Source organism: Thunnus maccoyii, chromosome 16, assembly GCF_910596095.1.
Source record: "Thunnus maccoyii chromosome 16, fThuMac1.1, whole genome shotgun sequence".
Classification (NCBI taxonomy): Eukaryota; Metazoa; Chordata; class Actinopteri; order Scombriformes; family Scombridae; genus Thunnus; species Thunnus maccoyii.
Genome location: NC_056548.1, coordinates 13,573,197 through 13,591,180, shown reverse-complemented (window position 1 = coordinate 13,591,180; position 17,984 = coordinate 13,573,197). Strand labels below are relative to the sequence as shown.

Sequence of the window (17,984 nt, the reverse complement as noted above, 5' to 3'; positions counted from 1 at the left end):
GCGCTTTCGGGTGGTTTGTCAAGTGTTAAAAAAAAAATAAAAATGAACGTTTCATCACTAAAATAATTAAAACTCAAAAAATAATTAGTCTAATTTGCAAGAAGGCTCAGATTATGCCCACCTGACATCCCGACTGATGTAACATTTCAAACTGGGGTTAAAAATAAAAAAAACACATGAAACAGATATTGGCCAAATATTGAGATGCAAAAAAATGAAAAATAAAACAAAATAAACACTCTTTTGGCAATGTGGCTGATGAAACAACTTAATATAGAAGCCAGGTATCTAGACGCATGTATATACAGAACTTCAAAGTGCCCTTCCCCCTAGCAATGTACTGTAAATGAGTCGGTTGTTTTAGTGTTAATTGCCTGCTTTCATTTCCTCAGAAAAAAAAAAAAAAAAAAAAAAAAAAAAAAAAGAGCATTAATGAGTCAAAAATCATCTAAACTGACTGGCTGTCTGTTCCAGCTGAAGGCAGGCACCACAAATTCACACCCTTCCAAACTCTAAAAATCACAAAGAGAGCCCTCTGTGAGACAGATGCATAATTGCAGATATATAATTCATTGGAAAACCCTTTGGCTAAATATGCACACTTGATACTTTTTTTTTTTTTGTCTTTTCGATCACAGCTCAGCTAACTCATTGAGATATTTTTTTTTTTTTCTAAATACATCAGGCACTGTATAATGGATGTAGTGTGGATGGGGGCGTAGCAATGGTCAGTAGCTTATAAGCACTGCTCCAATGTCCCCAAAGCCTCAGCACACCCTACTTTCATTGTAGTAGTAATTAAAAAAAAACAACACACACACAAACCCATCATCCCAAATTATGACCTTCCCATTTTGCCCTTCATCATTTCTTAGTTTCAGCAGCCTGCGTCAAACATAAGATTGCGTTTTGTTTTTCCAGAGATAACCACCTGCCTTATTTTGGCTAGTCAATTTAAGCAAAGCTAATTAGTCAAATATGAACAGAGAAGCTAAAATCAAGTGGAGAAAATGACTCAAAAGTAAAGCAAAACAAAACAAAAACAAAAAAACAAGACAGAAGAAAAAAAAAAACAAAACAACACATAAATCATAAAAAGCTTCTTTTGCAATCATTTCAGCCATGCTTTTTTAAAAAACAGACAGAAAGCTGTTTGAGGGGCACACCCAGAATGTGTCAGCTCATAATTACATCTTAGAGCTCAACAACTGCACTACATGTGAAAAATGAGAGAAATTAAACAAGTTAATGTGAGTGTATGTTCTCTTTCCTTCTATTTCTTTTTCTCTCCCAATAGGTGGGTGTTGGAACAGGGTGGGAGCAGTTAGGGGGCTTTAAGTATTTCTTTTGGATGGGGGAGGAGGGTGGTGCACATTTCAACGGGATTATGTCATATCTCTGAAACCAAATGGTTTGCGTCAAATAGATATTGACCTTTGTTTGATTCGTACATGTGAGGTCACCAAATCAGAGCGATTTAAGGAGGGCGGGTGGGGTCTTTATTGCTATATAATTCAGTGCAGATTTATGAGTAATACCACAAACATCCACCCAGTATATGATTCATGAAGAAAAAGAAAGAGAAAGAATGGGAATTAAACTCAATGAACAGAGGGAAAAAATGAATATTACACAACTTTGTTGGGTTTTGTTGTGTTTCTGTGAAGATTCTGCGTTGGTTTCTATTTTTTGTCAGAACGTGTTAGGGTAACTGTACGGGCAGGCGCCTCTCTCTCTCTCACTTGCGTCCGAGAGGCTAGCAAAAGGCAATTACCAGTTAACTGATCAGCAGGCAGGCTTGGGGCGGCTCGTCATTGGGTGAAGAGTTCAGAGGTCAGAAGGTCATGTGTTAGTTGCCGGTGGCGGCTAGGTGGTTAGAAACAAAAACAAAACAAACAGAAAAAAAAGATAGAAAGGATATTAGTGTCAGCAAGAAGAGACTGGAATGACATCATTTTAACAATAAAATGAATGCAATCTCTTATGTCGCCCCCTGCTCCTAATTCCCCTGCCAATATGAGATGAACCCAGCTAATCTCATTATAAATCATGACGCGGTCACATCATGATCCCAAGTACTACTAAGCCCCCACCCTGAATCAGGTAGCTTGGTGGTTTTATTTAAAGCGCACATTGCCCCCAAAACCAAAAAAAAAAAAAACAGAAGCAAAGAGAGGTCGGACAGACAAACAAAATAACAAAAAATCTAGTGTTTTAGTGTCTGTCAAGTTGGAGTGCAAGTTACAAACAGTGTGATTAGTGGTAAGGAGACTTACGGATAGCTAATGTTATGTGAGAGATAACTTGTGACTAGTGTTAAATGTGCAATGAATAGATGAATCGATGTTTTCCGATTCTTTCTCTTTATTTAGCAGTATAGTTTTATATAATATAAATATACACAAGAACCATAAATACATTTGATATAAAATGCTCAAATATAAAATGACAGTACCTCATGTACAACTGAAATATTAAAAATGTATTTTAGCTTTATTTCAATATTTGCAATACACTGGAGAGAATGCAAGCTACCTCAGCTTATGTCTGTGCGTGTCTATCTTCCATAGAAAAATAAAAATCCAAAATAAATTTAAATTTCAAGGTGAAATGGTGCCTGGTAGCAGCATGGCTACTTGTCTTCCGCCTGCTAGGGCTCTCAGATACAGTATAGAAATGCTTCTCCTTTTTTCTTTGCTCCTTATGAGCTGAGGAGATGAATCATGTATGGGAACAAGCCTGCCCCATTTTAGGCTATAATCTCACGTCAGAGGAATGTCATTTAACACCATCAACACTACCTGCAAGTACTACCTGTCCTGGGTTCACAGCTGCATAAACCAAAAGCTGTTTTTGCCTGAGCTTCGAAATATACACAGCCTACGTATACTGTATATGTTAAGTACTAAATGTAAACAAAATGTGCATACCACAATCAACCATTTAGCTGGTGTGTGGATGTATGGGGTAGGAAAGGTGGTGGGGGGAGAGGAAAAAAAAAAAAATACAATAAAGACAATATACAAATTCCCAACTAAGGCATTGAGGCATTAATAGGCATAATAATCATTGAAATGCATCAGTCAATAGCAGAGAGTAGCTAAGAGACTAAACTGACCTCTGTCAGCGGTCACAATCCTTTGGTAAGGATGGACCCGCGTGTCATGCCGTCTCACTTTAGTAGCCATTGCACCTAGATTGTAACAGGTCCACAAGGTTAGAAACCATTCACTTTGAACAGGGGAAAAAACAGTCATCTTTTACAGTAATAACATTCACATTTTTAACCATTGTCATTATAATGCTTGGATTATACAACAATACACAGAATAGCAACATAATACAGATTATAGTACATATACACACCACACATCTTTTTTTTTTTTTTAATGTGTAGAAAAATGCAGTAGAAAAAATAATAACAACACCTTTTTGGAGTTTTTACTTGGTATTTAAAAATGCATAACTTAAGTAATAAAATTCCACAGTGCTCAGAGTTATATGGAGGCTGTCTGGAAAATATTATGTGATTCTTCCTGTGGGATCCGGAGGGGGACTGAGAGAAATTTGTCTCTTTATTTTGAAAGGTGGGAAAATCCAATACAGCTCTGATGGTAATTGAATAGTGCCAGACACCACCTGCCTCTCCCTTCTCTCTTTCATTTTCTCTTTCACCATTTCTCTCCAGGTCAATCTGCTCGCTGGCAGCAGACGCTGTCATTTCTCCTCCTATATTTGTCACAACTGATTTCTTCCTCCTCGCAGTGGCTGACACTGCCTCGTATAAGCATACATGACACAAACAAACTGTTTTGCGTGTCGCTGTATGTTCAAGTATTACAAAAATGTGACGCGTGCAGGAATTGAGAAATAAAAAATAAAAGCCTTCCCAAAGGTACAGTGGACATCTGAAGTAAGTTCTAACTTTCAACAAAGATTTTGTTGTGGCATTGTCAAGTTAAGAGCAAGTTTTGGCTGATGACTATGCGGCCACCTACACTACTCTGAAGCAGCAGATGGCTTAACATTTCCTTACTCTCAGTGAAGCCAATGGCGGCTAGATATAGTAGCGCAGGCAGCCAAGCTGAGTGCATGAGAGTGTGTGTGAGTATAAGGAGTGAGTGTGTTCCACAGGGCCCTGTGTTGCTGAAGGCACCAATCGATAGTGTGAGTAAATAAAATGCACTAAGCTGGTGTAACCCTGCAAGTTAAAGAGAGAAAAGCCAGTCAGCTGCCCCTGTCTGTTCTACACATGAGTCCCAGAGGCACCTCAAATACACAGGTCAGCTAAAATCACACTTGTGTCTGCTGCTGCCAAAAGATGACAACATTTAAGGAGCACTGTGTCAAATTAAAGCTGGACAGCTACTGACAAAGGCATCTTCTGTCTTCATATGTGAAACAGCTTTGCTTTTGTTCGCTATAGCCTCAATACGACATATGGCGTTCGTATCAGACTCTATTTCTTTAATAGATGTTCACTTGTCTCTTTGGTAGCAGATGCGGTGAGCTTAAAGCACCATTGAGAATGAATATAATATATACACCCACATATTGAACTGTACTCCTGACAGAGAAACTGAGAGGAACGTCAGGTATTAGCACACAGCCCAAGTTCAAGAGGGGTGAATCTAAGACAATGGAGAAAGGGGAAGGCGAAGAAAAAAAAAAGGGAAGACTGGAGGAATTTAATGAACATCCCCAGTGGGAGTGAGCGAGGGACTATCTACAGGCATCAAGGCCTGCCTGCAGAGAACAGCACAGAGAAATGATTTCAAAAGCTGTAGAAATCTGAGGGGATCTGCCGCCAGACTGAATATGCCTCCAGGCCAGTGCATGAAAAGGTTAGAGAGCAGGCTGCGAGTATGTGAGCGTGTTTCTGTCAGTGTGCCTCATTTCAGACTGAGGCAAGTCCTCCTATATAAACCTTGCAGAAAAGAGGCAGTGTAAACCTGGGAGCAAAACTGTTTGGCAAGAGTGTTAAGTAAAACAGTAAAGTAACCTTAGTCTAAATTATAAAGAGAACTTTGAAAGAGCCTAGCCTTCACAAGGTAATTTCTGCCCCCCTTTTGCCATTTTATTAAAATGTCCATATCAGCCACACAGTTGGTCATCCCATTATCAAGAGCTTCACCAGCACATCCACCCTGTGAGTTTGTCTGTTTTGATCCTCAGGTGGACACGACATATTTACCTTTCAACAAGTCCTGACTGTGGCTCATGGAAGCCGCGTCCAGCACCCCAGCTCCGGGGTAAAACAAGCTGCCCTCATGTCCAGGCTGGCTAAAGTTGGCCGCTGTACCTGCTGCACCCATGCTTCCCCAGGCTCTCTTACCTAGAACCCCACTGTGCTCGATGGGGTACTCCAGCAGGGAGGTGGGTGCCAGGGCGTAAGGGTACTCGTAAGGGGTGGTGTAGATAAGCCCGCCATCCGGTGTGGGAGGCACCAGGGTGGGGGTGCCATTGGGCAGCATGGCAGCCATCTGAGTGGGCCGGATGAGGTTCATGATGGGGGCCCCAGCTGGTGTTGGGGGCCGGAGTGCCGGGGGAGGCAACACCTGACCTGTGGGGGCCGCTATGAGACGGGGGCCCTGAGCGGCTGCTGCCGCTGCTGCAAGAGAAAACGCAAGGGTGGCTGCCATAAGCAAGAGAGCGAAAGACAGGAGAGAGAAAGAGGACAAAAGACAAAAGTATAGTGCGTTTGATCATAATCACAGATGAACAGTGAAGGGTGAAAATATGAAAGGAGGAAAAAAAGGTGGCAGGGAGAGAGGGGAGAGAAGAGGGGCAAAAGGGAAAATTAGTCCATGCAATGATCATGGTGGTGCACCACAAAAGCCACAATCTGTTGCAAATAAAAAGTCAACAGAGCAAAACAAAAATAAAAACAACCCCTCACACCAAAACACAAGAAGCACAAAATGCTGTTGTCATCCCAATGCATTCAAAGCATACCAATCACCACAGCAGCTATACATTCATCTACTGGAAATGGCATTAAGTGAGGTAAACAATGCACACCAACAGAAATGGAGCTGTTGACTGGAGGTAGAGGAGAGGCACAAAGTTTCACAAAGGCTGATTAGGACCTGAGGAATGATGTGAAGATTATCGAGTACGATGCTTAAGTTCGTAGGGATTTTAAGAATGTTGATCCTCTACACGGTCAGCAGTCCATTTAGGTTGTATTACATACAGAGGAACAAAATCATTTTTCAAGCGGTGCTACATTAGCATGTGCTATGATCGATGTCACAAAAGCTTACCCAAAGGCAAGTCAATCAAATCAAGCGCTATTATTACTATCGTTAAGTGTTGGGCCCGCTCATCGTGGCAACAATTTGAGCGGATGATAAATATGTTAATCTAACAGCCAAATGAATCACTTTGAGTTTCATTGAATGATTTTGAATACAATTATATGGAAGAATTTATTATAGGTTAGTTTTCAAATTAATTTCTGAATGATATTTAAGAATCCAAGGGTTCAAGTGAAAAAAAAAGTTCTAAATGCATAAAATGTTTGGTCTTTATATGATTTTATTTATATCCAAATCACATATGTGATTATGCACGTAGAAATCACACTCAAGGCGGTGATAAAGGAGCAAACACTGTAGATGTGTGAACTAGTGATTAACATGCAGAGTTGAGCAGGTGGGCTCCAGCAGTGCGCTGAAAGTTAAGAGTCCGCTAAGAGCAAGTGATATAGAGCGATCGCATGTGGATTGCAGGGGAAAGGATGGACGCAGGGATGGATGAAGAGGAAAGAAATATGGAGAAGAACGAAATGGAGGTTCTCCTACTCATGGTCGGGTAGGTAAACATGAATTGTTTGGACAGCTTGAGAGAGAGAGGTCTGCTACTGGTCAAAGATAATATGATGGTATGTACACAGGAGATCTGACTACACATTAATTTCATGAGAGTAAACAGTATTAGTTAATGAGAAATAGAGAAATCATATATAATAAATGTGGTTTATGCAGTTAAAAGATTTGTTCTGTATGGTGTGGAATAGATGGATTTATGTTTGTGTTTATGTTTATGGCAGCTTACGTGTTTTGATGTTGTTGTCTCTGTATGTCCCATTGAGAATCGCCAACTCCATCAGCTGCATTTTCTTCAAATTGTCTTCTCCCTCCGCCTGGGAAAAAAAACAACAAAAAAAAGACATTTTAATATCACACACCACACATTAATTCCACACAAGCTGAGGCCCCTTTACAGGCCAACTGAAACAATCCGCATGACGACCATTTCGCCTAACTACATGTCCGGGTGTTGTTAAAAAAGCTACAGTGGGGCAGCTAAATTATTTGGAAATGACATGTCATCTGTTCTCCACAAGCACTGGTTGGAATGGCTTAGGGGAAACTGAGATGGTGATAAGCTGAAGTGCTGTTGTCATGGCAGAGTGCCTTGTTCCTAAAATGCTGACAGAGACATGTGTCATAAGTGTGGGAATGCATATTCATAATCCATATCACAATGATAATTACTGTAATTTTCTTTGCTTCCTTGTGCGCAATCAAATGCGCAATAACCGCCCTGGCTAATGTCAGTCCTGTCAATTAATGTTTGGATAAATAAATACAAAAGCAGCAGCCACTGTCATTATCACCAAATTAGGGGACTGAAATTATTCACGGAAAGCAATTAAGATAGCACCCCTCCTCCCACTCACACCCACCCAATCCTCCCCCGTTCCTTTCTCCACCCCCCCCCACCACCACCACCACCCCCAACTCCATTTCCCCTGAAGCTACCGAACACTCAATAACCATGACAACACAAAAGCCCCTGTGATTTTCCAGGTTGTACATCATAATTTAAGTAGGGCCTTATGTGAATTACTCTCCAAACTGAAGTGTGCAAAGACAGGTGGGTGAAGCCTTGCTGACCTCAGATCCACCTTAGGTGAACTATTGACTCCATGCCTTTTGCTGCTAAAAGGAAAAAAAAAAATTGTTCGCTCATCACTTCAACTAACAAATACAAAAACAGGTGGCTAATGCATATGCACTCTACATCTGCATGTACGCATCATGTGCATTCAGATAAAGGCAGACTAGCCTTTTAGTGGTGGCAGGAATAAAAGCAGGAAGGTAGATGCTGAACCTCCTCTGTTTTCTCTATTCTATCTTTGCACAGAGTCTGTCTCCTGGACTAATTCACAGTTCAACAACAGCCTGCCGCTCCATTCAGAGGACAATAAGGAAAGAAAGATGTGGAAAGAGAGAGAGAACGGAAGGAAAAAAAAGAACGAGGGCTCAGAGTTAAGCCCTCCCCTGAGACTCCTCTTCAACACAGCCACCGAGAGAGGAAGAGAAAGAGCGAGGTTAAGCAAGAGAAAAAGTGACAGAGGCTGGTCTCCCTTGACTAAATATGGCTTCAGAGCAGTCACACTATTCAGCTGAGTGTGTGAGTGTGTGTGCGCGCGCACAATGTTTAGTGTACCACAGAGCTGTCAATTAACGAAGCAAGGAAATTCTCTCTACTGCTTTCTCTCCTCCGCTACCTCCACTGTGCTCTGTCTCTTTTTTCTTCTAATGGGAAAGTCCTGAAGCACAAAAGTGATATGTTGTATTTCCAAGCTACAACACTTTTCCCTGCAAAGACAGACAAAAGGCTATTAATGCAAATATTAGTGATGCTACTTACACCATTCAAATTTTTGTGGTTATCAAAATTTGATGATGTGCATCGCAGAGTTGAAGAAATGTCACAATATTAATGTGGCCTAGCATCAAAGAGAGTTGATTAGGGATGGGTATCGAGAACTGGTACTAAATTGGTACCAGTTTCTGAAATATTGATAAGCTCCTGGATAAACAGTGCTGCTATCGGTATTTATGTGACATTAATTTATTCTAACATAGCTGGCATTTTCAATTCCTAACTGTCCCCTAATGACGACGAAGCTGCCGGCGATTACGTTTGATGTTGTGTGTTTACATCTGTGCTCTCCAGTCATGGCTGACACGACAAAACATTCAAAAGTGTGGGTTCACTTTACTAAATTTAATGAAAATGTAGCTAAACGCAATAGGTGTAAAAAAAAAAGTAGTTGCGTGTAAAAGGCGGTAACACCAGCAACCTCATGAAACACTTGCAAGTACAACATTCTATAAATCCGAAGCAGCGTGTTTGATTGCTTTAGCAAAGCGGCTGCTGTTACGTCCTCAGTGCAGCCTCCCGGCTCCGATGCTGATAAAAATGTGATTCTCCCGACCTTGTCAAGTCAAGATAACACTTGTTATCGATATAAAACAAGTCTGTAGTTATTAACTCAGGACATAGTTAGTGTCTGTTTTAAGCACTTCTAATTTATGTTCATAAATAATCCCATAGACAACATGAAGTCAAGTGGATAGCAGTAGTCATTTTGTTAAGATACTTCTTCAGTATTTTTATCTAGCATTTATTTTTTAGTATATTTTAGTATATTTATCTATTCCTGTTAGCTCTTGAGAAGCTCAAGGACTATAATTCTTTGGTAATTTGTAATATTAATAGTTTAACTTCTGGTAGTCAAGCAGCATTAAGCCACCACCAGACATTTGGAGCAATTTCCCAGAGGGGAAACTGGGTCAAGTTACTGTTGCTCACATTATAGAAAAGAATATATATAAGCATAGAGAAATTATGAGAAAAATAGAAATAAGAAAATAATATGTAAATGTGTGCATCATATTAATATATAAGAGTGTAAATAATAAGGCTGAGAAATGCGATCGGAAAATGAGCTAAACAGCATGAATAGTATGAATAAATAAGAATTATTGGTTGAAGTATACAGTATAAAATACAGTATGCAGTGTACATATACACCAGAGTATTGCACAGTTGAATGACTGCACAAAATTATTGTACTATTAAGTCAGTATTGCACAGCTGAAAATATAAATTATAAATAAATTATAGGGTTATGAAGCTGCTGACAGGGGTGAAATAAGTCTGTATAATATATGCAGGAAACAATATTACTACCTTATTTCTTCAAAACGAGTAATAATAAAATAACCAAATTATGGAGAGGAGTATCAATAAGATTATCGATAAGTATTGATATTGATAAGCAGTATCAATATCAATAAAATCCTAACAATACTCATCCCTAGAGTTGATATTGAATGAATTATATACACGTACAATCCAATTATTAATTCATTATTCATTCCATTGCTCAAAATACAAGAAAATGTGCAACTGGGAGCCTATTATTTTATATCAAAGCAAAACCTTTGCTACACATATATTATTCTAAGTAGCACATTAAGTAGATATATAAATTGTGCATTCCTCCAATTTAAGCATTCCTTTTTTTTTTTTTTAGAAGAAACACCAAACCACAGACACAAATCCACAGTGCTCTTTAACGGTTGCCTAGTCGTCACCATGAGCCTTGGAGGTGAAGAAGGGGCCACTTGACATGCGTTGTCAACAACGTTGACTACACTAGGCTAATTGAACATGGCCCAGGTCAATGGCTAACATGGCAAGCAAAACCTACTCAACAGAGAGCCAAAATCACTAATTGAATGCAACAAGCCTTATGTAAACACTTGTACACATGAATGAACAAGCCCTGAAATAGCTGTGTCTCACACCTAAAAGAGTGCAAAGTAAAGACTGTTTAATCCATGTTCTCATTGTTGTCTCCCTTTTCTTCTTTGTATTCTTCTGAAGTTATTTACGTCACAAATTAAATCAGACCTTGACCTTCTACAACCTTGTAAAATGAAACAAAAGTGCAAAACAAGTCTGCAACATTTTACTAATGATGAGACTCATTAGTAAAATCAAAAAATCAAAACAGCTGTTTATTTATGCCTTATATTGTGTGTGTGTGTGTGTGTGTGTCTCCCCAAAATCTGTGTCAGTGGTTTTGAAAGTGGGCCAAGCCAACATCCTGGACAAAATTGAGAAATGAGGGAAGGAAAAAGAAAAAGACAAGACAAAATGAGAACATAACTTCACCAGATCCAAATCGTAGAGGGGGCTGAATGCGTTACGCTTTCAAAAGCTAAACGCATTTATTGTGACACAAATAAATCTAACATTCTTCTTTGCCTTTTATTGTCACTGTGTGGAAAGCTGTATAAACACAGTCTGCTAAACCCATACTGGTCTCAGGCTTTCCCTAACACAGAGGCCTGCACAATCATTTAAATTGCTCCTTCTCCTTTCCTCCCACATCAAGTGCAGGTCATCCTCATGAGCAATGTGTGTCCCGCCAGTATGAGTGGAAAATGGGGAACCACAGATGCTATTTGTGGTTAGACTTGAATATTGTTGATTTATAGTTTAAGGCTAACCTTTTAAAATTCAGACAAAACAATGAGCACATTTGTGGGGTTTTAGAGGTGGTCTGGTCTCTCAGAAAATGAAAATGGTTTTACGAGGGCTCTGTAGCAGGCTACGGGCTCAAGACCAACACATGCTGGGATATGAATGTTAAGGCTACTTGTGTGTGTGTGTGTGTGTTTTTCTGTGTTGTATGATGATGGATCTACAGGGTTGTGGGGGTTAAATGGATGCGAGGGTAGAGGGTGCCACCATCCATCCAACTCTGCATGGGTGGCACACTGCCTGTTGAGAGGAGAGATACACAAAATAGAGGGCAGCGAGTGGGGAAGAGCACAGATGCTGCTGCTAGGATGAGGTGTGTGCTGCTGTGTGTGAAATGTGTGTATCCCCCAGAGGAGCGCTGCTGATATAGCTCCATCTTCCCCACTAACACAGTTTGTTAGCTAAAGCCCCGAAACACAGACAGATCATTTCTGGTTTACATCCGAAACAAGCTCATTTTTCCCCATCAAAATACAAATTCCCTCTTGCAACATTTCCCTACTTTGTTTCGGAAGTAAGCCTGGCAGTGTTAGCGCCCTGGTTTGAGCTATACAACGAGGAAGATGGCAGCTCCAAAATATCTGCAGACTAGAGCTGTAAGATCAGGAGAAACTAAAAGATAATGCTGGTGTCACCGGTAAAGTAGATTGACTTAAATCATGGAGCCCTGGGTGCACTGGGCAAGCTTCCTACTGCAGATGTACAGCTTAAATGAATGTTTGATGAACAGCACCAAGGAGAGCAGTTAACACTTTAATGTTTCCTTGCTCAAGGTGTTGCCACGGTTAACTCCTCAGTCAGGATGCACCGCTCTTTATAAAACATTCACTCAGATGCAGCAGCATTGCTAGGACCCTGTGTATCTATAAATGATCTGGCTGCTGGAATTCCCGGGAGAGGAATAGCTGCTGGATTACAGAATCAGAAGGAATGAGGAAAGGAAGTTTTCCTTTATCATTCCTAACATGCACTCATGCATGCATGTACAAATACACAAACACACACACACACACACACACATGCTCCTGTCCATCAGTGAAAAAGCCACTCAATAAAGCTGCTCTATCCACAAGAATCAGATTCAATCAATGAGGCCTATTTGTGAAATCAGCAGAGCGGTAAAAGCTATCAGGGAGGAGCAAGACAGAGGGATGAGGGGAGGGAGGGAAAAGGAGGAGGAGGAGGAAGGAGACGGGAGTGTGATGAGCTAAAGTAGGTGAGCCGTGTCCCACTGCCTACCTGACAACCCTGCGATGAGGTCACTAGATGCATGCTAAATCACTGTCATGCTTTACCCTTTTTGTGCCTCCCTCCTGATCAAAGCTTGTGTCCATATGTTGATGAATACAAACTGTAGCTAATGCCAATTGTTACAGAAAATATAGCTTATGTTCGATGCTATATAACGAATGTGTGTGTGCATAACAACAAGCAACAGATGAGTGGCTGTCTGAGAGAGTTTATAGTGCAGCACCCCCCACTCTCCACATGACACCCTGACTCCAGGCCCTTTCCTATCCATCTCACCCACAGATAAACACAACAGGCGCCTGGATTAGGCTGGATGAATTTACTCATGTCTATGGCAGCAACTGAGGGGGAGGTTTTGCTCATATCTGGCAAGAGTCACCGTCTATGCAGCTCAGTTCGGAGAGATGAAATGATGAGCTGAGAAAGAGAGATAGAAAGAGAGGTGGAACAAAAGAGTATCAGGAGGGGGAAAAAAGCGCTGTACAGCAAGTACAACAGAAAGCGTGAATGATTGTCTTTAGAGTTGGTGGGGAGATATGCAGGAAGAAGAAAGGATAGCTGCAGAATATGAGACAAGAAAAGACAGACAGTGTAGTGAAAACCAATTTGTCTGTTCCCTAGTGGGCTGACACTGGCTAAGGCCTGCTTTCCTTCCTTGGCCTCACTGCCAGTCATCACAAACAGGCGTATGCACACACATGAGTGTACACACACACACACACACACACACATACACGCTTCTTGGGCCTTAGCAGGGTCAGGCTCTCTCCAAACTACTCCAATTACCTCAGCAGTAAACACAGCCTGCCCTGGATGCCTCCTGGGATACAGAGAGGCAGAATGTGTAGAACTGAGAATGAGAGGGGAGGGGGAAAAAAATTCAGCGGAGTGGAGTGAAGGAGGTGGTATTGGGAGCCTTGGGGAGGGAGGAGTAGATGACTCCATGTAGAGGGGTGGAACTGGTAGTGGCGGCAGTTGGTTTTTCTCCTGTTCCCCTCCCTCTCTCCACTCCCTTTTGGTTTCTTCCCAAACTCTAACATCTGGAGGAAAATGATTACTCTCGCCATGCTGCCAAGACGACTTATCAACAATTCCACACTCTGCAGAAGCGGAGGGTTAGAGAAGAGAAAGGAACGAGTACTTGTAGCCAGCTTCAAAACATCTCAACACTAAATAAATAAGTGACAAGAGAGTTTAATCAATTCAAGCCGACTAAGCAAACTTGGAAGCTGGACTGGGGTAAGAAATGATAACATATGTGGAGCAAACCAGATTCCCATGTTTTCATAGACAAGACCATAAATCAAACAACTACTCCAGCAAAAATAAAATGCCAGAACATAAAAAAATACATATACAGCGCACAAAAAAAAACATTAAATGCTTTTCACTCTTCAATAACAAGACCGTTTATCAATCAGCTGCAGGAAAAACATACATACAAGACTACATGTATAACCCTTTTTCCTTTTCTCTCTTATTCACTGCTGCACTTTCAAAGGCAATTTTCCTTCCTTTGCTTTGCTCCTCTGCTTTTGTGAACATATCTGCCAAGGGAATCAGGCCTCAACTGTATTTTCCTTTTCCCCAAAGACTAACAACGCAATCTCCTGAAACTCTCCTCTCTGACTGTCTTATACCTTCACAACACTCCCGTAAAGCCTCTTTATTTCTCCTTTACTCCTTTGCTCTCTTCCTCACTACCCAGACAGCTCTGTTAAGCGATGTGCGCCATTAGTCATGCTAAACCACCAACACACTAGCTCATTAGCATAGAAGTGAACCTGACTCCAGTCAGATTATTACAAACACATCACGGCTGCTCCTCCCCATTACTGTCAATCACACGGCTTACTGAGGTACAGTTGAAAGTGGCACATCCCAAAGTCAGGAGCTAACTCTTCTGTTAATACTTGACTTTCTGCATCATAACATAGATCATACGGGCCAAGGCCACAGGGTAAAAGATTTGCAGCTGTTCTGTCTAATGCAGCATTGGTGGGTTACGATATGTTGGAGAGAAGTATCAATTTAATTGTAAAACCTAGTTTACTCCCACAGCCTCTCTAAGCATATCCGTGACATGCAATGCAAGTATGGGTGGCAGAGGCAGTCTGGGCCCTGGCACTGGCACTGGCTTCTGGATCTGCGGGGCTTATAACAGCCTTTTATTGTACTGGAGTAGAGTGAAGTGGGCAGCCTTGGTGCTGTGTACTGGTCCCATCAATATCAACTGACACACACATAGACAGACTCTGCGCCACTGACGGGAGGAAGTAGGGTAAAAAGAGAGAAGAGAAAGAAAATGTTTTTATACCAGCTCACTGCATCTCTTTGGAACTGAAAGGAAAAAAAAAAAAAAAAAAAGTTTTTCTCTCCCATCAAAAGCACTTCCAATAGTACAAGGGAAAAAGCTATGTGGAAATTCTGAGAGATCTTATTTATCCTCAGAAACTGGGCTGGTATTCCATGTAACATAACAGCATTAAAAGGGGATTAAACTCCATATAAATAACCTAGAAAAATATATACAGATTTAACAACACAATTTAGATGTATTATCAAAGCTTGTTGGCCTGCAACGGCTTTGACAAACAGATGATGTTACACGCTAAGAGCAGGAGGGATCATGCAGTCCAGCCATGTTGTATGGCCCAACAAACAGCTGTCTCCTGTTCCCTCAGTCTCATCGTCATCATCTGTTCCTACCAATAAAATTCCCTCTCTGTCCTCTATGGCTCCTTCAAGCCCATATTTCCCAATTTGCTCCCTCAATCCCAACCTTATTCGTCCACTTCTATTCCATTTCTCCTTCCGCTTTCCCTCTCCTCCCCACCCTTTATCCATCATTCCACCCGGCTGCCAGACGGTGTATTGTTCTGTCGCTGCGATCCTTTAATGCCATCCAATCGAGCGGGGAATATCTTGAAGGGATTTGGCCAGGGATGATTTGGGAGCTTTAAATACTGCTAGGGGATTTGCATCAGATTCAGAGATCCTGACTCAGAGCTGATCACTGGAGCCTTTTCCTAAAACAGGAATCTAAGTACCTCCTGCAAGATAAATCTGGAGCCCTTGGATGGATATACCTGGTCACGTGCAGTCAGCCCAGTAACACCATTTTCTAACTACCTATTTTTGAGACACCGTCCTGGGTGTCCTTGGGCTATCTGGTTTTATCTGACCCAGCAAAACTCCAATTGTCAATCTCTGCAAAGGCGCAAGCCTCGATTCAACAAGCCGTCCAACATCCTCCATACTCACTCCAATTACTAAAACATCACACCAACACTTTTAACATACAATGCTAAGTGTGCACCTTCTCTACACTGCAAATATATGTCATCAAAAAGTATATTTCCAGTAATCCTGTTGATGGTTTGGATCACCGAGCTTGCAGAGCCATGTGGCACCCTAGCAGTCCTGGGTAAAGCCCCTACAATGCGTTGTTGAAAAGAATATTCTATTTTCTTAGTATGTTTGTGTTGCAGATGTTGTACGCCTTCTCTTGCAGAACAAAAACATTGGGATTTCAACTGAATTCTTTGAAGCAAACAAGAAATGTTTTGGTTTTAGTTGTACTGTGCCCCACTTAACATAACCCCAGTTCCACCATGGGAAAACCAGTCAGTGCAATAGACGGCAAGTGAAGTATTGCAAACATCCCCGTTAACAAACAAAAAGACAGAAAGAGTGAGAAAAAGGGAGATAAAAAATAGAAACAAGGCTTGTAGACAGCATGGAGGAGGTAAAGAAACCCATCAGTCCAGAGCTGGTTGTTGGAACTTGGAGAATGGAGTTTGAATTGACTTGACCGATTGGCTGGAAAAGCACGGCATCACAGACTGTAGGAGCTGAATTTGACGGGCAGCCTTTGGGCTCTCTAAACGCTGAGCTCTACACAATCCTATTTTCCTGCCTAAACACTGGGACACATAGTCGCTGGAGAGGCAGAGATGAAAGCAGTGTGTGTGTGTGTGTGTGTGTGTGTGTATTCCCACTTTGCAGATGTGGAAGCTTGGCCCTAGTAAGGCCCCTGGGGAAGTCAAGAAACTACTGTGGGTGGACAATGCATAAAGTGGCATGTGTTTGAGAGACAATGTGCACAAGTCTGGATCAGCAGTGAGCCTTTGGAGATGCAAGGTCCTAACTTTGACTCCCCTACAACTGACCCACAGGCGTTTGCACACATGAAAACATGCAGAAACATACGCACACTTCTGCATTTCCTTGCCTCACTGTAAGGGGATTAAGGGGACCTTCAAAGTCAGGCAGAGAGATTGGCCAGGGGCCTGCAGGGTCCCTCTCCTCGCCACTGGAGGACCAGGGCAGATTAAAACTGCCTGGGCCTCTCAGTCTGCCTTGTTACCCGCCTCTTCTTCCTGCGCACTGTATTAGAACACTTGAGAAACCCCCCGGAGGAGCCACACACAACCAGGTGGATTAGGAAGGAGGTTATTTTACAATGATGGAAGGGACCTGCGTGGTTAGGGACCTAAGTGAATGTGTATCTGTGTGAACTGAAATTAAAAGGACAGCACAAGTGGGCAAGGCAATTTTGTAAGTGGTGCAGAGGGCCTGTGTACATAGAATGCACCTTCACTTGGGATTGTGGCCGACTTTAAAATCTAAATGAATGAAACGGGAGAAGAAACAGAACACCCCTTTGAGGGATGAAATGAAAGAGATGGATTAGCAACAGGATGATGTTTCAAGGAGAAGTAAGGAAAGGAAGAACTCAAGAGAGCATGTAAGAGAGAAAGTGCTAATTGCAGCATGATGAGGCTTGGTTCACAACCATGGATGACAAGTTTCCAAACCTTAGGACACACAGGAGACATCACAGATACTCTTCACTCTGACATACAGGTTTGTTCAACTAGTCAGACTTTACTTTGTGTGTTTAAACTAGGGATGTTAGTGATTACTTGTTGATCAATTAGTCATTGTTAAACATTTGATTGATGAAGAATATATTTATCTCTGGTAGATCAATTCCACATGTGTGCTCTTTGGCCCAAAAGACTTGATCTGAGTCTTTTAATATTGAGTATCTGCCAATATTGAGTCTGATCCAATAGTTATATTTATTTAAACGTTGATTAAATACATCTGATGCATTGATTTAGTAGTCTACAGCTGCAAACTACTAAATCTGACACACCTTATTTTTTACGAGCTATTTGATCCAAATACTGAATGTTCTGGTTCAAAAATAGTTCAGTTAAGTAAAGAAAGGATCAGATTTTTATCAGCTTAGTTTTAGCAAATATGTCTAACAAAATATTCCGGGATTGGCCTTGATACCAATCTTTAGGATCAGTTCAGGACATCTCTAGTGCAGATGTTTTTTAGCTGCTAAATTTCCATACCATTGA

General features: G+C 41.3%; 1 protein-coding gene across 5 annotated transcripts in view; it reads right to left on the bottom strand.

The window, feature by feature from the left end:
- Positions 1 to 386: 386 nt before the first annotated feature.
- qkia (QKI, KH domain containing, RNA binding a) overlaps positions 387 to 17,984 on the bottom strand; it is a 79,025-nt gene continuing 61,427 nt past the window's right edge. Inside the window, exons 5-8 of one of the 5 annotated variants that reach the window (XM_042388269.1) lie at positions 7,060 to 7,147; positions 5,195 to 5,635; positions 3,119 to 3,193; positions 387 to 1,866 (exon numbers count right to left, since the gene is read on the bottom strand). In XM_042388269.1, the coding sequence (XP_042244203.1) occupies positions 1,850 to 1,866; positions 3,119 to 3,193; positions 5,195 to 5,635; positions 7,060 to 7,147 (621 nt within the window). In that variant the 3' untranslated portion in view covers positions 387 to 1,849. The other 4 variants (XM_042388268.1, XM_042388271.1, XM_042388270.1 and 1 more) reach the window with 4 other exon arrangements.